Source organism: Bufo bufo, chromosome 1 (genome assembly GCF_905171765.1).
Source record: "Bufo bufo chromosome 1, aBufBuf1.1, whole genome shotgun sequence".
NCBI lineage: Eukaryota > Metazoa > Chordata > Amphibia > Anura > Bufonidae > Bufo > Bufo bufo.
In genome coordinates this window covers 118,691,656-118,714,259 of record NC_053389.1, presented here as the reverse complement: position 1 = coordinate 118,714,259, position 22,604 = coordinate 118,691,656, and the positions used below count along the sequence as shown (strand labels likewise).

The window sequence follows — 22,604 nt, the reverse complement described above, 5'->3', positions numbered from 1 at the left end:
GGATCACATGACTGAGCGTCTGTGTATAATGTGGGTGATGTCTGCTTATGTAATTGCTTTGCGTCAGACCCTCCTCTCACGCTTTTACAGACCAAATAGAAGCTCATTCCAGTTCTGCATTTTATGATAAAGTCCTGAAATGTCTCTGCATGTTAGGACTGGAGGTCAGGACAATATTCAGATGGGTTTCCATGTAATAAACATAATGGGGGAGATTCATCAAACTGGCTTAGTTGTCCATGGCAGCCAATCAGATTCCACCTTTCATTTTCCAAAGGAGCTCTGAAAAAGGAAAGGTGGAATCTGATTGGTTGGTATGGGCCACTAAGCCAGTTTTCCTTTACTTTCAGCATGTAAGGTCCAATGTGTAATCAGTTGTGTCTTTCCTCTCCTTCAGCCATGAAGGCCGATCGCAGACGTTTAAAATCAGAAAAAGCAGATTTAGTAAGCCAAATGGAACAGTTATATTCAACCCTGGAAAGCCGAGAGGAGCAACTGCGCGACTTTATCCGGAATTATGAGCAACATCGAAAGGTAAGGGCATAGGCGGTCTGCCAGTAACAGATCCACCGACCACCTCCACATTATAATCCACCCGCACTGTATTGTGCTTCCTCCTTTGGGTTATAGCTCCTGTTAGACTAAAAAATACTATATCTGGGGGGGAAGGGGGATGACTGCACAGATAGCACTGCCTCGCTGTCTCTCCTTGTAAATGATGACTGCACAGATAGCACTGCCTCGCTGTCTCTTCTTGTAAATGATGACTGCACAGATAGCGCTGCCTCCCTGTCTCTCCCTGTAAATGATGACTGCACAGATAGCACTGCCTCCTTGTCTCTCCCTGTAAATGATGACTGCACAGATAGCACTGCCTCCTTGTCTCTCCCTGTAAATGATGACTGCACAGATAGCACTGCCTCCTTGTCTCTCCCTGTAAATGATGACTGCACAGATAGCGCTGCCTCCCTATCTCTCCCTGTAAATGATGACTGCACAGATAGCGCTGCCTCCTTGTCTCTCCCTGTAAATGATGACTGCACAGATAGCGCTGCCTCCTTGTCTCTCCCTGTAAATGATGACTGCACAGATAGCACTGCCTCCTTGTCTCTCCTTGTAAATGATGACTGCACAGATAGCGCTGCCTCCCTGTTTCTCCTTGTAAATGATGACTGCACAGATAGCACTGCCTCCCTGTCTCTCCTTGTAAATGATGACTGCACAGATAGCGCTGCCTCCCTGTCTCTCCCTGTAAATGATGACTGCACAGATAGCGCTGCCTCCCTGTCTCTCCTTGTAAATGATGACTGCACAGATAGCGCTGCCTCCCTGTCTCTCCTTGTAAATCATGACTGCACAGATAGCACTGCCTCCTTGTCTCTCCCTGTAAATGATGACTGCACAGATAGCACTGCCTCCTTGTCTCTCCCTGTAAATGATGACTGCACAGATAGCACTGCCTCCTTGTCTCTCCCTGTAAATGATGACTGCACAGATAGCGCTGCCTCCTTGTCTCTCCCTGTAAATGATGACTGCACAGATAGCGCTGCCTCCTTGTCTCTCCCTGTAAATGATGACTGCACAGATAGCACTGCCTCCTTGTCTCTCCTTGTAAATGATGACTGCACAGATAGCACTGCCTCCTTGTCTCTCCCTGTAAATGATGACTGCACAGATAGCACTGCCTCCCTGTCTCTCCCTGTAAATGATGACTGCACAGATAGCACTGCCTCCTTGTCTCTCCCTGTAAATGATGACTGCACAGATAGCACTGCCTCCTTGTTTCTCCCTGTAAATGATGACTGCACAGATAGCACTGCCTCCTTGTCTCTCCCTGTAAATGATGACTGCACCGATAGCACTGCCTCCCTGTCTCTCCTTGTAAATGATGACTGCAGAGATAGCACTGCCTCCTTGTCTCTCCCTGTAAATGATGACTGCACAGATAGCACTGCCTCCTTGTCTCTCCCTGTAAATGATGACTGCACAGATAGCACTGCCTCCTTGTCTCTCCCTGTAAATGATGACTGCACAGATAGCACTGCCTCCCTGTCTCTCCCTGTAAATGATGACTGCACAGATAGCACTGCCTCCCTGTCTCTCCCTGTAAATGATGACTGCACAGATAGCACTGCCTCCTTGTCTCTCCCTGTAAATGATGACTGCACAGATAGCACTGCCTCCCTGTCTCTCCTTGTAAATGATGACTGCACAGATAGCACTGCCTCCCTGTCTCTCCTTGTAAATCAAGCATGTCAAACTCAAAGGCTAACATGGGCCAAAAAAAAATAAATTTAAGTTTATGTGGGCCGCATCAAAAAAAAAAATTTTTTTTACAATATAATGCAGACGGATCCGTTCTGAACGGATCCACCGTCTGCATTATATGAGCGGATCCGTCTCAGACGGATCCGCTCTGAACGCAAGTGTGAAAGTAGCCTTAGGGGCGAGAACCTGGGATCTTTCATCCCTTGTCCTATTCAGCTCTTTTAGGGTGAATAGGACTTCAGGGATGTTACCATGGCAACCAGGGCTTCTGTAGCGTCCTGGCTGCCATGGTAACTGATCGGAGCCCAAGGCTTACACAGCTGGGGCTCCGATCAGAAGCTGCCACTGCACCACTAATGAGGGGGAGGGGAGAGGTCCCTGTGGCCACTGCCACCAATGATTTTAATACTGGGGGGGTTGAGAGGGGCTGGCGCACTGTGCCACCAATGATTTTAATGGGATGGGGGGTTGAGGGGGGCACACTGCACCACCAATGATAAATTTCCCCTTTATATAGGAGGCTGGTACTGGCAGATCAGCAGTTAACCCCTCAGGTGCGGCACCTAAGGGGTTAACTGCCTCTGATCGCAGCTCCCTGTCAGCGGCAGGGTGCCGGCAATGCGATTCTGCTGCCGGCACCCGCCTCCTGTATTGTGTTAAAGACTGACTCTTACTATCAGGCCACACAGAGCGGCGCCCAGCGATGTCTCAGCACTCACCATTAGTTCTGTTCGCCGCTCCGTTCGCCTGCAGTGCTCCATTACTGTCTCCTCTCCTGCTCCACATGCTGCTGATTACTATCGGAGCGATGGGAGGAGACATCAGCTTCACTAGTGGGCGTTCCTTCTTCCTGGCTGTAGCGCTGTCCAATCGCAGCGCAGGGAGAAGGAACGCCCACTAGTAAGGCTGATGTCTCCTCCCATCGCTCCGATAGTAATCAGCAGCATGTGGAGCAGGAGAGGAGACAGTAATGGGGCACTGCGGGCGAACGGAGCGGCGCCCAGGACTAATGGTGAGTGCTGAGACATCGCTGGGCGCCGCTCTGTGTGGGAAATGGGAATAGTCCGTCCTATCATTGGTGGCTCAGTGCGCCCGCCCCTCCTCCGCCCCTCTCTCCTCATTGGTGGCGCAGTGCGCCCGCCCCTCCTCCCCCCCTCTCTTCTCATTGGTGGCAGCGGCAGCGGCAGCAGCTCAGGGGGGAGGGAGGACAGCTTCCTTCTCCCCGTGCTGCTGAGAGAACATGAGCGCGCCGATAGCAGCGCTCATGTTCAGAGATACTAGACTGCCGGGCCGCAAAGATATTCATTGCGGGCCGCATGCGGCCCGCGGGCCGCATGTTTGACACCCATGTTGTAAATGAAGACTGCACCGATAGCACTGCCTCCCTGTCTCTCCTTGTAAATGATGACTGCACCTATAGCGCTACCTCCTTGTCTCTCCCTGTAAATGATGACTGCACCTATAGCGCTGCCTCCCTGTAAATGATGACTGCACAGATAGCGCTACCTCCTTGTCTCTCCCTGTAAATGATGACTGCACCTATAGCTTGTTCAGCCAAGAGCTGTCTACTTGCACCCCCACTTACACAGGGTGCACGTGTTATCCATGGGGAGAGGGGAGAAAGTTACTGCCGGACAGCTTTGGCATTGACTTTTCTAGCCGAGAATGAAAAGATCAGATGGTTGAAAGCCAACATGCTCGATCCTTATCTCTCCCGATGCCTGCTGTCATGGGTTAGAGTAGGCTCCCATACACATTAAGTGGCCATCCCGTCCTGTCTAAATATGTGAGTTTGGCCAATTATCTAATGTTTATGGTCATATTAAGCGATTAAAGAGGGAACTTCTTGATTGAGAAGAACATGCAAGTGGCTTTTATATACATAGAACAAGAACAGCTGTTTGTCTTTGCCTAGCCAGTATGTAGCAGAGCTGGATCGGTCATTGAATGTTTCATTTGGCCTCTGTGCAGGTTTTCGCACTGCCATATGGTAGCACATACCGCAGGTATACTGCACCAGTATATTTATGTGGCTGATGTCAGGATTAAACACCTAAAACCTGCTCTGGATTCGGTCTGGATCTTTTCATGCTGCCCAGTAATCGGAAGCCCGAGTTCACTTTAGTGTTGACATAAAGGTGGTATTGTTCGCGCTTTCTTCTCTCTGATTTCCCCACTAGCCCCCTCTATTCACATCTAATCAAAGAGGCGTATAGAGCGCAGTGCAGCCATTGTTCACTCTGTTCCTGTACAACATGTGCAGAATACAGGCAGCCAGAGAAGTTAACATCCACTACTTTGAAAATCGGCGTAATAAATCCCAATACTGCCTGTTAGATTATATCTCCGTTTTCTTCATACCTCGCATGATCAGATCATTGTGTGAAATTTCTTATTTTATAGAATCATAATTTTTTTTAATTTTTTTACAGTTTTCCCATATCGAAAGAGTTTTCTGGGGCAGCAGTCAACTTAGGGGTATAAAGGAGGTGATAGTAGGAATAAAAAAAAACACACCCTTAAAGGGGTTGTCTCATCATGGACAAAGGGGGCATAACGAGAACGAAGCCCCACAAGGTGGTGGCTGGAGGACTCTGGTCTGGCCACCACCAAGCCGACTCCCCATAGAAGTGAATGGGAGCTTACCGTGCATGCGCAGCCCCTGCTCCCATTAATTTCTATGGGGCCGACGGAAATAGCCAAGCGCTATATTTTCGCCGGCCCCATAGAAAATGAATGGAAGGCGCCCTCCTTCACTTGCGGTGTTCCGTTCTTGATACTAATGTATTGTGATTGACAATATTGCTTCCTTTGCTGGCTGGATTCATTATTCCATCACATTATACACTATTCGTTTCCATGGTTACGACCACCCTGCAATCCATTAGCAGTGGTCGTTCTTTCACACTTTAGGCAAAAACATTAGCCTATGTGAGCTCCCACGGTCTCTGCCACCAGAGAGGCCAGCCCTTTTTCCTATAGTGTGCAAGCACAACCACCACTGATGGATTGCAGGGTGGTAGTAACCATGGAAACGAGCAGTGTATAATGTGATGGAAAAATGAATCCTGTCGGCAAAGGAAGCAATATGGACAATGGCAATACATTAGTAGGTGGCTTGTATTAACTTTATCGATAAATGCTATTTGCTGAAGGGAGACAGCCCCTTTAAAGGGACTCTGTCACCGGTTTTATAGTTTCCTAACTAATGAAAGATTCCCTTAGCAAATGCAAATTGATGACGTTGTTTTACCAAACTCTCTTATACTGAAACTCCTTTACTGCATGCTGAGCGAGTCCTGAATATTCATGAGCTCCTGGCTCTTCCCGCCCACCTGCTGCTGATTAATATGGAGAGAAAAAAACTGTCAATCAGCAGGTGGGCGGGAGAGCCGTGAGCTCATAACTATCAGGACTTATTGGAAGGCGCTGGAGATGTTAGAACCCAGCATCATAAAACTGGTGACAGTATTTTTTTTGGCATCAGCTTTCCTATAGTTTTATGCATTTGAGTGCAGTGTCAGAGACCTATCTGAACCTGATCTATTAGTAACATAGTACATAAGGCCGAAAAAAGACATTTGTCCATCCAGTTCGGCCAGTCATCCTGCAAGTTGATCCAGAGGAAGGCAAAAAAACCCTGTGAGGTAGAAGCCAATTTTCCTCACTTTAGGGGAATAAAAAATTCCTTCCCGACTCCAATCAGGCAATCGGAATATCTCCCTGGATCAACGACCCCTCTCTAGTAGCTATAGCCTGTAATAATATTACACTCCAGAAATACATCCAGGCCCCTCTTGAATTCCTTTATTGTACTCACCATCACCACCTCCTCAGGCAGAGAGTTCCATAGTCTCACTGCTCTTACCGTAAAGAATCCTCTTCTATGTTTGTGTACAAACCTTCTCTCCTCCAGACGCAGAGGATGTCCCCTCGTCACAGTCACAGTCCTGGGGATAAATAGCTGATGGGATAGATCTCTGTACTGACCCCTGATATATTTATACATAGTAATTAGATCTCCCCTCAGTCGTCTTTTTTCTAACGTGAATAACCCTAATTTTGATAATCTTTCAGGGTACTGTAGTTGCCCCATTCCAGTTATTACTTTAGTTGCCCTCCTCTGGACCCTCTCCAGCTCTGCTATGTCTGTCTTGTTCACAGGAGCCCAGAACTGTACACAGTATTCCATGTGTGGTCTGACTAATGATTTGTAAAGTGGTAGGACTATGTTCTTATCACGGGCATCTATGCCCCTTTTGATGCAACCCATTATCTTATTGGCCTTGGCAGCAGCTGCCTGACAGTTTTTTGCAGCTTAGTTTGCTGTTTATTAAAATTCCTAGATCCTTTTCCATGTCGGTGTTACCGAGTGTTTTACCATTTAGTATGTACGGGTGACTTGCATTATTCCTTCCCATGTGCATAACTTTACATTTGTCAGTGTTAAACCTCATCTGCCACAGCCTGCAATCTATCCAGATCCCTCTGTAGTAGTATACTGTGCTCTTCAGTGTAAATTACTTTACACAGTTTAATGTCATCTGCGAAAATTTATATTTTACTATGCAAGCCTTCTACAAGATCATTAATAAATATATTGAAGAGAATAGGGCCCAGTACTGACCCCTGAGGTACCCCACTAGTGACAGTGACCCAATCTGAGTGTGTACCGTTAATAACCACCCTCTGTTTTCTATCATTGAGCCAGTTACTTACCCACTTACAGACGTTTTCTCCCAGTTCGAGCATTCTCATTTTATATACTAACCTTTTATGTGGTACAGTGTCAAATGCTTTGGAGAAGTCCAGATACACGACATCCATTGATTCGCCGCTGTCAAGTCTAGAACTTACCTCCTCATAGAAACTGATTAAATTAGTTTGGCATGACCGATCCCTCATGAAGCCATGCTGATATGGCGCTATTTGCTTATTTCCGTTGAGATGCTCTAACATAGCATCTCTCAGAAAACCTTAAAACAATTTACCCACAACAGATGTTAAACTTACCGGCCTATAGTTTCCAGGCTCTGTTTTTGGACCCTTTTTGAATATTGGCACCACATTTGCCATGCGACAATCCTGTGGGACATTCCCTGTCAGTATAGAGTCTGCAAATGTCAGAAATAAGGGTCTGGCTATGACAGTACTTAATTCCCTTAGGATACGGGGGTGTATGCCATCCGGTCCTGGCAATTTGTCTATTTTAATCTTTTTAAGTCGCTGTTGTACTTCTTCCTGGGTCAGACAGGACACTTTTAATGGGGAATTTATTTCAACATTCAGCATTTCATCTGACAGTTTATTTTCCTCAGTGAATACATTGGAGAAAAAAATATTTAACAGCTTTGCTTTCTCCTCGTCGCTCTCTGCGACTCCCCCCTCATTACTCTTTAAAAGGCCGACACCTTCAGATTTATACTTTACACTACAGATTTATGTCCCAGTCAGGGAGTCCGATCATTGGACAATATGTTTCCACATTCTGGGCTTTAGCTTAGTAATGTAACACCCCAGAGTGGTGTTACGACTCCTTCACCTTACTACTGTCTTTATTGGTCTAACCTCAGGTCATCTTATGCTTTTTTTTTTTCCTGGTCCTCCACAATGTGCATTCCTAATCTGTTTGCAACTGTTATGTTCCAATGTAATGTGCCTGGTTCACCAGCAGGTGGCAGCAAATATGGCAGAGTTCCTAGATAGAATGGAACCTTCCATTCCATTCTAACCCCCCTCAGGAGAGAAGTGGGTGAGTCCGATTTCCTGCAGGAAGGGTGGGGACGAGTTTGAGTTGGTCTAGCTTACCCCCTGTTATGGGAAGGTGTGCAGGGCATGTCTCTGCTGGACGTGCCCAAGCCAGCCAGAGCACCCTCAGCTGTGCTGGCCATGGAGGCCAAAGTTTAGAGCCTCAGGAGCTAGGAGGAAAGGGCCTAATCTAGAAACAGACCATACCAGAAGAAGCAAATGTATAAGAAAAAGTTCCTGCACTGGATCAATTCAATTCTCTGTTGCTTCGTCTTAATTTTTATTTCATGTTACATATTATATCTTGTGGACATCACCTCCCACCACCACCGGTTGACATGTTTCGAACTGAAGCGTTCTTAATCGTAAGGTTACGATTAAAAACGCTTCATTTCGAAACATGTCGACCGGTGGTGGTGGGAGGTGATGTCCACAAGATATAATATGTAACATGAAATAAAAATTAAGACAACGCTACCGAGAATTGATCCAGTGCTGGAACTTTTTCTTGTACATTTTTACGTGGAGACCTTGCCTCGGTTTGTCCCGTGCACGGAGAGTGTTGGGTGAGCTGGATTTGTCTATTTATTTGGACTAAGCAGAAGCAAAGTCATACAGTCAGCCTGTCAGTACAGCAGAGCCAGAGAGCAACATATGTAGCAGAGTTGAGTTTGCCTGCAAGTTTTAATGCTAAAGCCTGCTGGGGCCAAGACAAAGTTTGAAGATTGTTTCTGATGAACGTTTATTCAAGTAAAGCTGCTGTTCAACTACATACAAGCTCTGGAATCAATCTTTCTTTCCAATTCCTCAATTATTCCTCCTATTTATTGCTTCAGAGCCAAAGCCTTTGGGTCCAGCTGTATCCAGGTAGGAGCACCGTGACACACAGAGACATTTTACGCCGCACTATACCACTCGGCATTCCTTCACCTAGGACATGCGTTATAGAGGGCCCTAGAGGCTCCTGTGGCAGTAAGGCCTCCTGCACACGAGCGTGTGAGCCCCGTAGTCGTGCTGTCCGTGGGGCAGCCGCAGAGGATCGCGGACCCATTCACTTTAATGGGTCCGCGATCCAGCCGTTCTGCAAAAAGATAGGACATGTTCTATCTTTTTGTGGAACGGAAGTATGGGACGAAACCCTACGGAAACACTCCGTAGTGCTTCCGTAGGATTCTGTTCCGTCTAGGGTGGATAAAAATCAATGATTTAAAAAAAAATATAATAATAATTTTTGGATTTAAATCTGATTTTTTTTTTTTATATATAAAATGCTTTTGGAGGAAAATATATTACCATCCAAAGGTTATTCCATCATGAAATAAAGATTAGTTCTTTAATTATGTAGAATAAGGCTGTATATGTTTATTTTTTTTGTAAATAAATTCTATAAATCCATTCACAATGTCACGCTCTTCCAGAGCTTTTTGTAAGATTATGGCCTCATGCACACGTCAGTTGTTTTTCTCGGCCTCCGTTCAGTTTTTTTTCCGGATAGGATGGAGACCCATTCATTTCAATGGGTCAGCAAAAAAATGCTGATAGTTCATCCGTTTGTGTTCCGCGTCCGTTGTCCGTGTTTCCCTTCACCAAAAAAAAAAATAGTGCCTGTCCTACTTTTTTCACATTTGCGGACAAGGATAGGCATTTATTACAAGGGATCTGTGGGGAAAAAAACAGATCCTCAAAAAAAAAACGGATGCCGCATCAGTTTTTTGTGGCGGACGCAAAAAACAACTGTCGTGTTTATGATTCCTATTGGGCAGTTTCTCTGCCTACAAGATATCACAGATGCTTGGTTTACTTTTGCAGTTCTCAAAACTGAATTTGACTCAGTTGCCTTCACATGCCTCTAATTCACAGCAAAAATGTTATAACATGAACAGAGTTGAGAAAAAGACCTTAATCCTAACTTCTACAAACCTATGAATGCAGAATCAACCTAATATGAAAAGTTATTCTAAAAATCTTCATTTACTTGCATATTATAAGTTATACCAGCAAGAATTAGTCTTTATGTAGAAAACTATGATTTAAATCAAGCCTTACTGACTCGTGATTTAAATCAGTTTGATTTAAATCAAATCCACCCTGGTTCTGTGCTTCCGTTCCGCACCATTCCGCATCTCCGGATTTGCGGACCCATTCAAGTGAAAAGGTCCGCATCTGTGATGAGGAATGCCCACAGAACGGCACCCGTGTATTGCGGATCCGCAAATGCGGTTCGTAATACGCCAACGGGGCGCGCACGTTCGTGTGCAGGAGGCCTAACTCATGACAACACGAGTTTATATTGGGCCACAGATTGTCTGGGTCTTGGTTGGAGCAGATGCCACGTTTTCTTGCTCCCTGCCAAGAGCTCTTGACTTCCGCTTGTTCACTGTGTTAAGTGATGACAGTTGTATCCATGTATTGGAAAGAGGAAGTTTGCACAGGGCGTGAAGAGTTTTGTGTAGTTGCAGGAAAGGGAGAAGAAATGCTAGTCCTTACTAGATTAAAAGGCCTGGTGTCCTTTTTATTAGACGTCCTTACAGTAAGCAGTGTCATAAAGGCTTATACATATTTCTAGTTATTGACAGATCGATTGGTGATTTCCCCATTTTTTTTTTTTTTTTTTTAAGGCATCCAACCTGTTTCCCCTTTAAAGAGGACCTCCTTTGCTTTTGATGTGTCTGTGATAGTTAATTTCTTAATTTCCAGTGAGCGTTCTGATATCTTCAGCACTGATTGGACAGCGTCAGACCATGTAAGAGTATACTCTAGATACAATTGCATTGAGGCCATAAGGAGCTGGAACAGAGGATGAGTGCTAGTGGTTCTAACGATATCATGTGTTGCAATGGTCTCCCTCAGGCCATTGCTCCCTAGGGCTGTGCAACATAAGGAGGTGACAGCCTTTCTTTCTTTGGGGTACATTCTGGGGCTCCTGCCTAATTGCAGCTGGGGCGCCCATAAGGGTAGGTGTTTAGATGGGTGCAAGGCAGAGCATGTAGAGTGCAAAAGTCAATAACCAGGCCAGATGTGGAAGAATAAACGTCTTTTTACTGAGTGCAAAGTAGGAGTAGTAGTACAATTTTACCCAGATAGCGATGTATGGAGGCTGGCAAAGTTGTGGATCATGGTATTCTCTATAGGCCAGCTTGCTAAAGTCTCTCTCTGTAAAATATCTGGCTGACGATGACTATGACTATCAAATGACTGATTGGCCAAATCATAGTGTGTAGGGTGTCTTAACTGTAATCCCTTAACTGCAACAAAGTCTGAATAGCTGTAGCAGCAGGTTACCCTGCTGATGGATCCTCGCTTGGCCATGCAGATTTTCTATCTTCTCGGCTCCTTTTTCTTTCTCCTTCTTGCTAAGTAGCTTGCTGAGAGCTGTGAGTCTGAGGATTGAAGCAGGGGCCTGGGGAGAGGGGCACATGGTCTTTTCTCTCTCCCCCTCAGACACTAGTCTAGACTCTCCCTCTTGTCAGAAAGAAGGACCAGACCACTCATGTCCTCCTGTCCTTTTCCATCAGTCATCATACCTGTTCAATGTTCTTGCTTACAGAGAGCAGGATTATGGTAGTTAATGATATTCTACCGATATATAGTATATATAGATGTTCCCTGCTGTATGGATTAGCATCTTTTAGTATAAAACTGGATAAACTGTGACAACCCCTGACTTTGCACTGGAACGAATTACCATACGTCCCGCTGTCTCTATTGTGTGCCAAGCGCAGTTTACCTCTACAGGGGCCGATAAACACTATTGTGACAATAAATACCTAACGACTTGAGGAAGAAGTGCTCCTTTGTATCGAATGCCACATGAAATATGCCGAACACCTGCCATTATGTAAGACTGACAATTACGGTAGGTCTCATTGTGTCTCCTGCATTATTTCTGCCGGTCTGTAAAGTATAATGGCATTTAAAATGTCTGAATGGATGAAAAATCCATTATAGGCGAAATGTACTGATTTATAGTCACAATGAGAAGCATGGATCTGATTCAGGTTTTTGTGGAACCAAAGGAAACAAAGAATATTGATAGAAATTAATTTCAGGTTTAGAGCAAATGCTTTTCTTTTCCTTTTTTTCCTACTCTCTGAAAACTCCATTGTGGTACGGTTGAGCATGTTCTTACAATAAATGGGGGTCTCTGAGGTGCATATGCCATAAATGTCTGAAGGGGGCAGGAGTCAGGGGTGTAGCTTAATGCTCATGGGCCCTGGTGCAAGAGTTCAGCTGTCTCCTCAGTCCCATAAACTATGAATGGAGTGGTCGGAATGTGCTCGACCACCAACCCATTTAAACCCCTCCTTACCGTAGTTTTGAAATGAAGAGGTATGGAGGTTCAGAACCTTAAGAGCCGGTTCAGACCTGAGCGTTTTACAGCACGTTCCTACGCGCTGTAAAACGCTCAACAAGGAGAAACCAATGCTTCCCTATCGGCATGGTTCTCACCTGGGCGTTTTACAGCGCGTACGATCGCGCTGTAAAACGCCCGACGCCCCAAGAAATTCAGGAGCTTCTTTGGGGCGTAGTGTCGCGCGTTCCCGTACATAGACTTCCAGGAACGCGCGACAATGGGCGTTCGCATACTTTTTATTTTATTTTTTTTGGAGAAAAATTCTTTATTGTTTTTCTGAAAAAATGTGAATTCCATTACATATAGTTTAAGAAAAAAATACAGGTAATCATACACCAAGTCACATACTTGAACCCGTTATACCCACCCTCCACCCCTTGATTCACTGCAGCGGGATCCGACAATGTCCTATTGCTACTCATGGTCATCCCCAAATACCACAAATAGCCAAGCTCTTTGGAGCGAAAAAAAATGAAAAAGAAAAAACATCAAAAGACCCGCCCGTTCCAGGACTACTCTGCTTTTCTTACAATTCTTCTGTAAGCATCAATAGTATCTATCTGAGCCTTCCACTCGGAATAAGTAGGGCTGTTTTTTGTGCCCCAATATTTAAGAATCAAGGCCTTTTGCGGGTGTGAAACTCTCCAGAGAGATTCTAATCTTATAGGGCGTTAAATCCGTATGGGTGAAAAAGCCTAATATTTCCTGCGTGAAACAGCGATTCAATTTAATCTTATGTCTGCTGTGTAGATCTTCAAAAATTCTAGTCCAAAATCTGTTTATTTCTGGCCAATCCCATAACCTAGACCAGCATTTTCGGCCGAACATTTCCAACACGTATCCCTTCTTTCCCTATATATTTTGGCAAGGAAGGCGGGGGAGTAATACAAGCGATGTACAATCCTGAACTGGATTCATCTATATTTTTGGGATATCGATGCCTTTTTTATATTTCGATATACTATGTCCCAATCAACAGTACTTCCTATGCCTAATTCAGCTTCCCATCCTCCCTTTTAAATGTTATTTCTCCTAAGCAGTCCCGAAATCTACAATATATTTGTGAAAGAGTGAGTTGTGTATCCCTAAATTTAAAACAATAATCTAAGAAGGAGTTTGCCCTAGTGGTCAAAGAATCTTTATCCTGGGTGTTCGTGTATGCGTGTCTAATTTGTGCATATCTATATCTATCTAGAAAAGTGACATTTATACCCTTTATTAAATCATCAAAAGGGATCATACTTCCGTGAGATGTTATTTGGTTTAGACGATTAATACCACGTGAATTCCAATACTTATAATGTTCAATTAACCTAAACTCTTTTAAATTGTGATTGTGCCAAAGAGGAGTAAAAAGTGTGGGGCTGCTTACACGAATATCTTTTTAGTTTTATTCCAAACCTTATCTAACGTGTCACTGATTAAACACTGTTTTTTTCTTTTGCCCGGTCTCCAGGATAGAGAAAATGTCTCCATATGGCCCCAAAAAATCCCTTGAGAGGATATTCAGCAGCGTCGCAGACTGGTGATCCCCCCCCCCGCCCCACCCACCACCCTATCTGAGCTGCAATGTAGTATCCCTGCAGGAATGGAAGGGAGAGCCCACCATCCCTCTCAAAGAGACAGAGATATTTTTGCTTAATCCTAACCCTTCCCCTCCCCCAGATTAGCTCATTCAGCAATTTCTCTAGCAGCCCGAAGAAAGAATCATCAATCCATATAGGACATGCTATCAAGGGGTATAGGGCAATAGGGAGGACCACCATCCTTACCAATGCAATCCTTTCTGCCTGTGACAGAGGCAACTTCTGCCAAGTTCGGATCTTTTCCTTCACCTTGTTAATCATGGGAGTTATATTTAAGAGGTTATATCTAGTCAGATCTGCGCCAATTCTAATACCCAAATATCGGATAGAGTCGGTGAGGCCAAGTGGCCTAAAACTTAATACTCCATCAGGGGAAGTTCGAACTAGGGGGAGGAGTTCAGACTTATCCCAGTTCACTTTATAGCCTGATAAGGCCCCATATTCTTCCAGAATATTAATCAAGGGTTGGATGCCCTTCCATCCCTGCCTCAAAAAGACAAGGATGTTGTCCGCATACAGGCTGATTTTATCTTCTTCTCCTCTCCCTCCAAAGCCTATGATCTCTTTAGACTGTCTGATTCTACATGCGAGAGGCTCTAAGACCAGGGCGAATATCAAAGGTGAAAGGGGACATCCCTGCCGGGTGCCTCGCTGTAGGGGGAACTGTTCTGAGTCAATCCCGTTTATCTTAACGCTGGCGTTCGCATACTTACGGAGCTGCGTATGTCAGACGCCCGGAGAATCGCGCATACAGAGCGCTCAGGTCGGTACGCGCAGGTCTGAACCGGCTGTCAGAGGTTATCGAACCCCTGGAATGCCTCCCTGTATGCCCCTGCCCCTCACACACAATGTACTTAACTCACTCCCTGGCATCTGCGTCGCTTATGAAGCCCGCACAGCTGCCACTGCATCTCCCCGTCGCGCAGATGCCGGGGAGCGAGGTAAGTACAATGGGGGAAATTTATCAAACCTGGTGTAAAGGTAAGCTGGCTTAGTTGCCCATAGCAACCAATCAGATTCTTTGGAAAATGAAAGGTGGAATCTAATTTGGTTGCTATGGGCAGCTAAACCAGTTTTCCTTTACATCTGTTTAGATAAATCTCCCCCATTGTGTGTGAGGGGCAGGGGCATATGGGGGGGGGGGGGCATTTCAGGGGTTGGATAACCCCTTTAATTCTGTGGATAGGTGATAAGTGCTCTTTGTGGGACAACCCCCTTTAAATTAGGGATGCCCAACCTGCGGCCCTCGAGCTGTTGCAAAACTATGACTCCCTGCATGCCCGGAAAGACTACAGCAGGGCATGATGGGAGTTGCAGTTTTACAACAGCTGGAGATCCGCAGGTTGAGCATGGCTGCTTTAAATGCTAAAAATCTGGAGCACCTGTTAAGGCCCTTTTACACAGCCCGACACAGCAGGCAAGTATCGGGGGCATACCGTTGGGTGCATTCCTTCTCACATTCCTTCCCGATAATTGCCCCGATCATTGGCCTGTATAAATTTCTTATAGTAAATCCCCTCCAGTGTATCAGTCAGTACAATGCTCAGAAGTGCTTTCCATTCTGCACCTGGGCCCTTTAAGATGCAATCCCTTTTTCTATTGTTATTCTCTGGGGGTAGTCTATTAGCTGATGAATCCCAGCCAAAATCAGGCTGTTCTATCCCTTCTACTACTCTAAAAGCTCTTAATTGGTAAATGACATTAGCGATATTACCTAACCGGCTTTGTACACCTTAGCCATTTATAATCAGCTCGTCGTCTACTCTTGTCAGTTTCAAGAGCATAAACACTCGAGAGTGAATTAATAGGCAATAAACAGCTGACAGTTTTACTTTCCCGCATGAAACCCTTTATTTTTAATCAAGGCTTACTTTATACAGTGGCGATCAAAATTAGAGAACAACACACAATTTCCGAAATCTCAAGGTCATAGTGTGAATATATCCGAACATGAGTAAAATAGCAGTATTTTAATATTTCGCAAATTGTATTTATTTTAAAGCACAGAATAAAAATGTAAACGAGATAATTGAAAAAGAACACTGATCACAATTAAAGAACACTTTCAGATACCTGAAAACAAACCTTATTTAACTGGCAGCCCAACTTTCCAGTTTTCACTAACTTTGCCAAAATGGTGTGCCGTTCCAAAGTGACTGAAACCCTCCGGCAGCAGGTTGTCCAGATGAAGGCCAAAGGGGTGACCCTATCAGCCATAGAAAGAGAATTTTGTCGTTCCAAGTCTGTGATTTCTAGAATATTGCCTCTTTACAACATCACAAACGCATCCAAGTCCCCCAAGGAGGCTGGTCGCCCTCGAAAGACAAATGCAAGAGAGGACAGGATAATGCGGAGAATCTCCATGGGTAATCGTTTCAACACTGCAGCTGGAATTTCTCGCCAGTTCAGCACTGAACAGGGTAAGGATCTGTCTCGTCATACAGGGTCTCCACGTTTAAGAGCATTTGGACTGAAAGCCCACTCTGCAGTGACCAAACCTCTCATTAGCAGAAAGAATCCAAAGGCTTGACTCACCTTTGCTGAGGAGCATGTGTGGACAGAGAAGTGCTCCAGAGTTCATTTTAGAGATGAAAGCAAATTAAAAAAAATTGCGTCTGATGGGAAACATGTTTGTCGACTAACTAGGGAAAGACCGAACCCAAAGTGTGTAAAGAAGTCAGTGAAAGGTGGAGGAGGAAACCTCATACAGCTACATGGCAAAGTGAATGCAAGTGTGTATCAGAACCTTCTTCAACCACACAGGGTTCCTTCCTTGCGTTCATCACTCAATCAGCCAGCAATTTTCATGCAGGACAATGCTCCCTGTCACACAGCGAAACGGGTAAAGCAGTTCCTTGAAACTGAAAACATTGAGACCATGAAATGGCCAGCCCAGAGTCCTGATCTAAACCCAATAGAAAACCTCTGGAAAATCCTTGGTGACAAAGTTATGGTCAAGAAACCCACAACAGTCACAGAACTGTTGACGAGACTGGAAGAAGAGTGCACCAAAATCGCACCAGAGCCGTGTGAGAGACTAATGATGTCCTGTGGCCGCAGATGAGCTGAAGTCATTCAAAGCAAGGGACTGTACACTTCTATTGATTGGTGACTGGTAGGGGTGCACCGAAATGAAAATTCTGGTCCGAAACCGAAAATTCAGGATGCCCTTGACCGAAAACCGAAACCGAAACGGCCTTTTTGCCCAAATACTTTTAAAATACTTTTTTTTTAATGATTTTATTAATAATTCTTTTTCATGAATGAAATTCATCTGTGGGTGGCGCTGTTATGGAGAGGGGGATCTGTGGGTGGCGCTGTTATGGAGAGGGGGATCTGTGGGTGGCGCTGTTATGGAGAGGGGGATCTGTGGGTGGCGCTGCTATGGAGAGGGGGATCTGTGGGTGGCGCTGTTATGGAGAGGGGGATCTGTGGGTGGCGCTGTTATGGAGAGGGGGATCTGTGGGTGGCGCTGTTATGGAGAGGGGGATCTGTGGGTGGCGCTGTTATGGAGAGGGGGATCTGTGGGTGGCGCTGTTATGGAGAAGGGGATCTGTGGGTGGCGCTGTTATGGAGAGGGGGATCTGTGGGTGGCGCTGTTATGGAGAGGGGGATCTGTGGGTGGCGCTGTTATGGAGAGGGGGATCTGTGGGTGGCGCTGTTATGGAGAGGGGGATCTGTGGGTGGCGCTGTTATGGAGAGGGGGATCTGTGGGTGGCGCTGTTATGGAGAGGGGGATCTGTGGGTGGCGCTGTTATGGAGAGGGGGGATCTGTGGGTGGCGCTGTTATGGAGAGGGGGATCTGTGGGTGGCGCTGTTATGGAGAGGGGGATCTGTGGGTGGCGCTGTTATGGAGAGGGGGATCTGTGGGTGGCGCTGTTATGGAGAGGGGGATCTGTGGGTGGCGCTGTTATGGAGAGGGGGATCTGTGGGTGGCGCTGTTATGGAGAGGGGGATCTGTGGGTGGCTCTGTTATGGAGAGGGGGATCTGTGGGTGGCGCTGTTATGGAGAGGGATCTGTGCACTGTTATGGAAAGGGGATATGTGCACTGTTATGGGCATAACAGTGCACAGATCCCTTTCCCCATAACAGTGCACAGATCCCTTTCCCCATAACAGTGCACAGATCCCTTTCCCCATAACAGTGCACAGATCCCTTTCCCCATAACAGTGCACAGATCCCTTTCCCCATAACAGTGCACAGATCCCTTTCCCCATAACAGTGCACAGATCCCTTTCCCCATAACAGTGCACAGATCCCTTTCCCCATAACAGTGCACAGATCCCTTTCCCCATAACAGTGCACAGATCGCTTTCCCCATAACAGTGCACAGATCCCTTTCCCCATAACAGTGCACAGATCCCTTTCCCCATAACAGTGCACAGATCCCTTTCCCCATAACAGTGCACAGATCCCTTTCCCCATAACAGTGCACAGATCCCCCCTCCCATAGCAGTGCCATAGACCGATCCCCCTACCCATAACAGCCCCGGCCCTGCTGCTCACAGCATCACTCACTGCATCTTTATTTTACCTTACAATCGTGACGCTCCAGTAACAACTCTGCAGGCAGAGCGGAGGGCGGCGTAACGTCACTTACTCACGTGACGCACCTGCTCCGCCCACTTTATGAATGAAGGAGGCGGAGCAGGCGCGTCACGTGAGTAAGTGACGTTACGCCGCCCTCCGCTCTGCCTGCAGAGTTGTTAGTTACTGGAGCCTCACGATTGTAAGGTAAAATAAAGATGCAGTGACAAAGTAAACCGCCCGCCCGCAGATGGTGGGTGACAAATCCCACACCCCATATTTTCGGCCGATATGTAACAATATCGGCCGAAGTGGATTAGTAGCATTTTCGGCCGATATTTTCGGCTGCCGGAATTTCGGTGCACCCCTAGTGACTGGTGTAACCTTCAGAAAATTTTGTTAAAACCTTTATACAGAGAAAGATTCTATGTTGATATACCCGATGTAGTAGAGTTAACACTCATGATTTCTGAGATGTTATCTAAACTAAGCAAACACCTTCAATTGCTTTTCAATGGCTTTTGTTTCAAGATAACACGATGATTTAAGAAATTTGAGTTAAGAGTTTGACTGCTAACCCTGCTACATCTGTAATTTGGTTATTTTGGAAAACCCTGTTCAAATTGCATAGTGTGCCCCTTAAAAAATATCCTTCAAATGATAATCAATGTAGATTACATTATTTCTGAAAAAAATCTAATGTTAATAAATTGTTCTCTAATTTTGATCGCCACTTGTATAGGACACTTGAAAGTTTTCTAATTTTTGTCGTCTGCCCATGAACATCCAGTTCATCTATCGAAATCGCACAAATGGGATAATACTGCAGCATAAACTTGTCGGATAAATAAAGTAAAAAAACCTAAAGGGTTTTCCAGTTTTAATAAATAAAACATTGAAGGAGTTGTCTCGCCATGACAGTAATGAAGCTGGCCTTGCATTCGGCCTTGATCTTTTTCTCCTGCCGTGGCCACTGTAGGTTAAACGATAGTACTACATGGCAGCCAATAAAGAAACACTGGCACAATAAAGGGCCCCAGTGGCAGGTAAACGACCCCATCTGACCTTACCAGCTAGATTCTGATGAAATTTACCTTTAGGCCTCGTTCACATCTCCATCGAGCAGAAACGGCTGCCCGATCGCGCACAAAGTCCAGATGTGGGCCATACATATAAACGTTTTTATGCAACGTTTTTTTTTTTGACAGAAAGTGGCCAGATCACTGCCGTACCTCATCACTCTCAATGGGGATCCGGCGGTGAACTTGAGAATTCGGGAATGCCGGATCTGGCGAAATCAGGCAGGCTGTTCTCTGCTAGAGATGTGAACAAGGCCTTAGCTAACCCAACTCCCCCATAAACCTGCATGCCGAGAGAGCAAGGTTTACTGCAATAGGGAGAGGAAGAAACTGCTGGCAAACCCCCCAGCGACTGCTTATCTCATGGCATCTTTCCCCATATGATACTTAACAGTTGCTTTTCCTGTGCACATGAGATTCGGGACTAAAATTGCGTACACATGCAATGAATATGTTGTGTCCCTTTTTTTTTTTTTTTACCCCATAACTTTCTCCCTCCTAGAAGTCTTCTCGCAAGGTGTTTTCCAGCACTTTAATGTTGACCCATTCTTTGTATAGGCAATCAGTGTTTGGTTGGGGTCTGAATTCTGGAACCCCCACCATTCGGCACAAAGAAGAGTCCATAGCCCTCTTGCCAACGACGCCTCTCCTTCAGTGTTCACATAGGCACAGTGTTCACCTGTACAGACGGCTGGGCCCGCTTGTCCTATTCACTTGATTGAGATGTGCTGCAATACCAGGCATAGTCCGTAGAGAAGAGCCACTATGCCGGTGCAAAAAAATAAAGGGGAAGCAACGCCAGCAGGTCAGTCCCCAACTCAGCATACATTAGTGGCTGTCGGTGTATAAGCTATACATAGGATACCCCTATAACATCCGTTATAAAACCGCATGAACTCTAAATGTACCTTTTTATGTAACGCCATTATCTGTACAACTACTAGGCGAGGAAACTGAAAGATAAAACTTAGGGAACTTTCACACTAGCGTTTAAGTTTTACGGTATTGAGTTCAGTCATAGGGGCTCAATAGTGGAAAAACACACTTCCGTTTTGTCCCCATTCATGGTCAGTGGGGACAAAACTGAACAGAACGGAATGGTCCAAAATGCACTCCGTTCCGTTTAGTTGCGTTCCCATACTGGAGAGCAAACCGCAACATGTTGTAGTTTGCTTTCCGTCCTGGGATGCCGAGCCAAACTAATCCGTCATGACCCACAATGCAAGTCAATGGGGACGGATTCTTTTTCTGTGACACAATCTGCCACAATAGAAAACTGACTTTTAATGGGGGTAATGCCGGAACGGTCATGGCTATGTTAAAGATAACACAACCGGATCCGTTCATAACGGATGCAGACGGTTGTATTATCAGTAACGGAAGTGTTTTTGCTGAACCCTGCCGGATCCCGCATAAACGCTAGTGTGAAAGTAGCCTAATGTAAAAACTCTAATCGTGGATTTTACCTGTGATGCCTTTCCTGGAGCAGAGTGTCTCCTGTCATGCCTTGCAATGAAAGCCAGAGGCGGACAAGATTGGCTGCTCCACTTCCTAACAAGCAATAACAAAGGAAACTCATTGTATTGCTCGGAGGAGCCTTGAGGAGCGCTCAGCGTGTTAGAACAGATTACAGCTTTTTTTTATGATGTTCCTTGTAACTTGGCCTTTTTTTATTCCTTTTAAAATAAAATCATGTTCAAGGCTTGGTGCAGAATTCTGCCATGCCAGTCCCAACCTAGAGGCATTAGACAGAAGAGCAAGTCACCATGACTTCTGAACGTTGTCAGATTTGTCCGATACCGTGCACCCTCACTTGATGACTTCCACTGCTCGTAGGAAATTAAGCAAATTGTATGGCCTGTTTGCTAGTTGTCTGTCTACAGTGAGGACTCTTCACACTGAATGAATTGAGGCTGTTTTTTTAATCGCATCCAAAGAGAGTGGTTGCTATGGATAAGACAACAGCCTTTTATGGGGTTGTCATGCAGTACTTCCCTAGCAACCAGTCTGAGTCAGAATACACAATTCATGACTTTACTAGTACTTGTGTAGTAAAACGAGTCTTTGCTGAATTCCTCCTGTCTCTTACCAAGTGTTTTTTATTTATTTTTTTCCATTTTTAAATCTGAATAAAATGTCAGGAAGAGTCTCAATTTTGGCAGGATTGTCCATGAACTGGACCACCTTAAAGGGCTTCTGTCACCCCACTAAAGTGATTTTTTTTTTTGGGGCTATTTAAATTAGTTATATTGCGATATATGAAAATATAATTGTGTTCCTTACTTTGATCCAGCAGTTTATTCAAAAAACGAAGTTTTATAATATGTAAATTCGGTCTCTACCAGCAAGTAGGGCGGCTACTTGCTGGTAGCTGCTGCAGAAATCCGCCCCCTCGTCTTGTTGATTGACAGGGCCAGCCGGGATCTCCTCCTCCGGCCAGCCCTGTCGGCATTTCAAAATCGCGCGCCTGTGTTGATTCGGCGCAGGCGCTCTGAGATGAGGAGGCTCGTCTCCTCAGAACTCCCTCAGTGCGCCTGCGCCGATGACGTCTTCTATTTCGGTGATGTCATCGGTGCAGGCGCACTGAGGGAGTTCTGAGGAGACGAGCAGAGGAAAATGAAGTTTTAATATATGCAAATGAGCCTCTAGGAGCAACGAGGGTGTTGCCATTGCACTTAGAGACTTTGCTCTCTCTGCAACCGCCGCCCGCTCTGCACCTGGACTGACAGGACCAGGCATTGAAAACGTGATCACTGCCTGGCCCTGTCAATTAAAGTGCAGAGGGCATGACTGTTGCAGAAAGAGCCTCTAGGTGTAATGGCAACGCCCTCGTTGCCCCTAGAGGCTCATTTGCATATATTAAAACGTCAGTATCTCCGCTATATGGGCACATATGAACATGGGACCAGCACAGATGCTATCAGCTGCCAATCGCACATGTAACAGATCAGCCAATTTCATAGGTACAAATCTGCTGACAGATGCCCTTTAAATGGGGGACTACAGGAGCAAACAATGTGTGGTTGTCCAAGGAAAGCGGA

The 22,604-nt window shown here is 45.5% G+C and overlaps 1 protein-coding gene across 1 annotated transcript in view; it reads left to right on the top strand.

Annotated features, from left to right (window-relative positions):
• KAZN (kazrin, periplakin interacting protein) overlaps positions 1-22,604 on the top strand; it is a 182,906-nt gene that overhangs the window by 124,209 nt on the left and 36,093 nt on the right. The window contains 1 exon segment of the mRNA XM_040428799.1: positions 398-534. Coding sequence (XP_040284733.1) covers positions 398-534 — 137 coding nt within the window.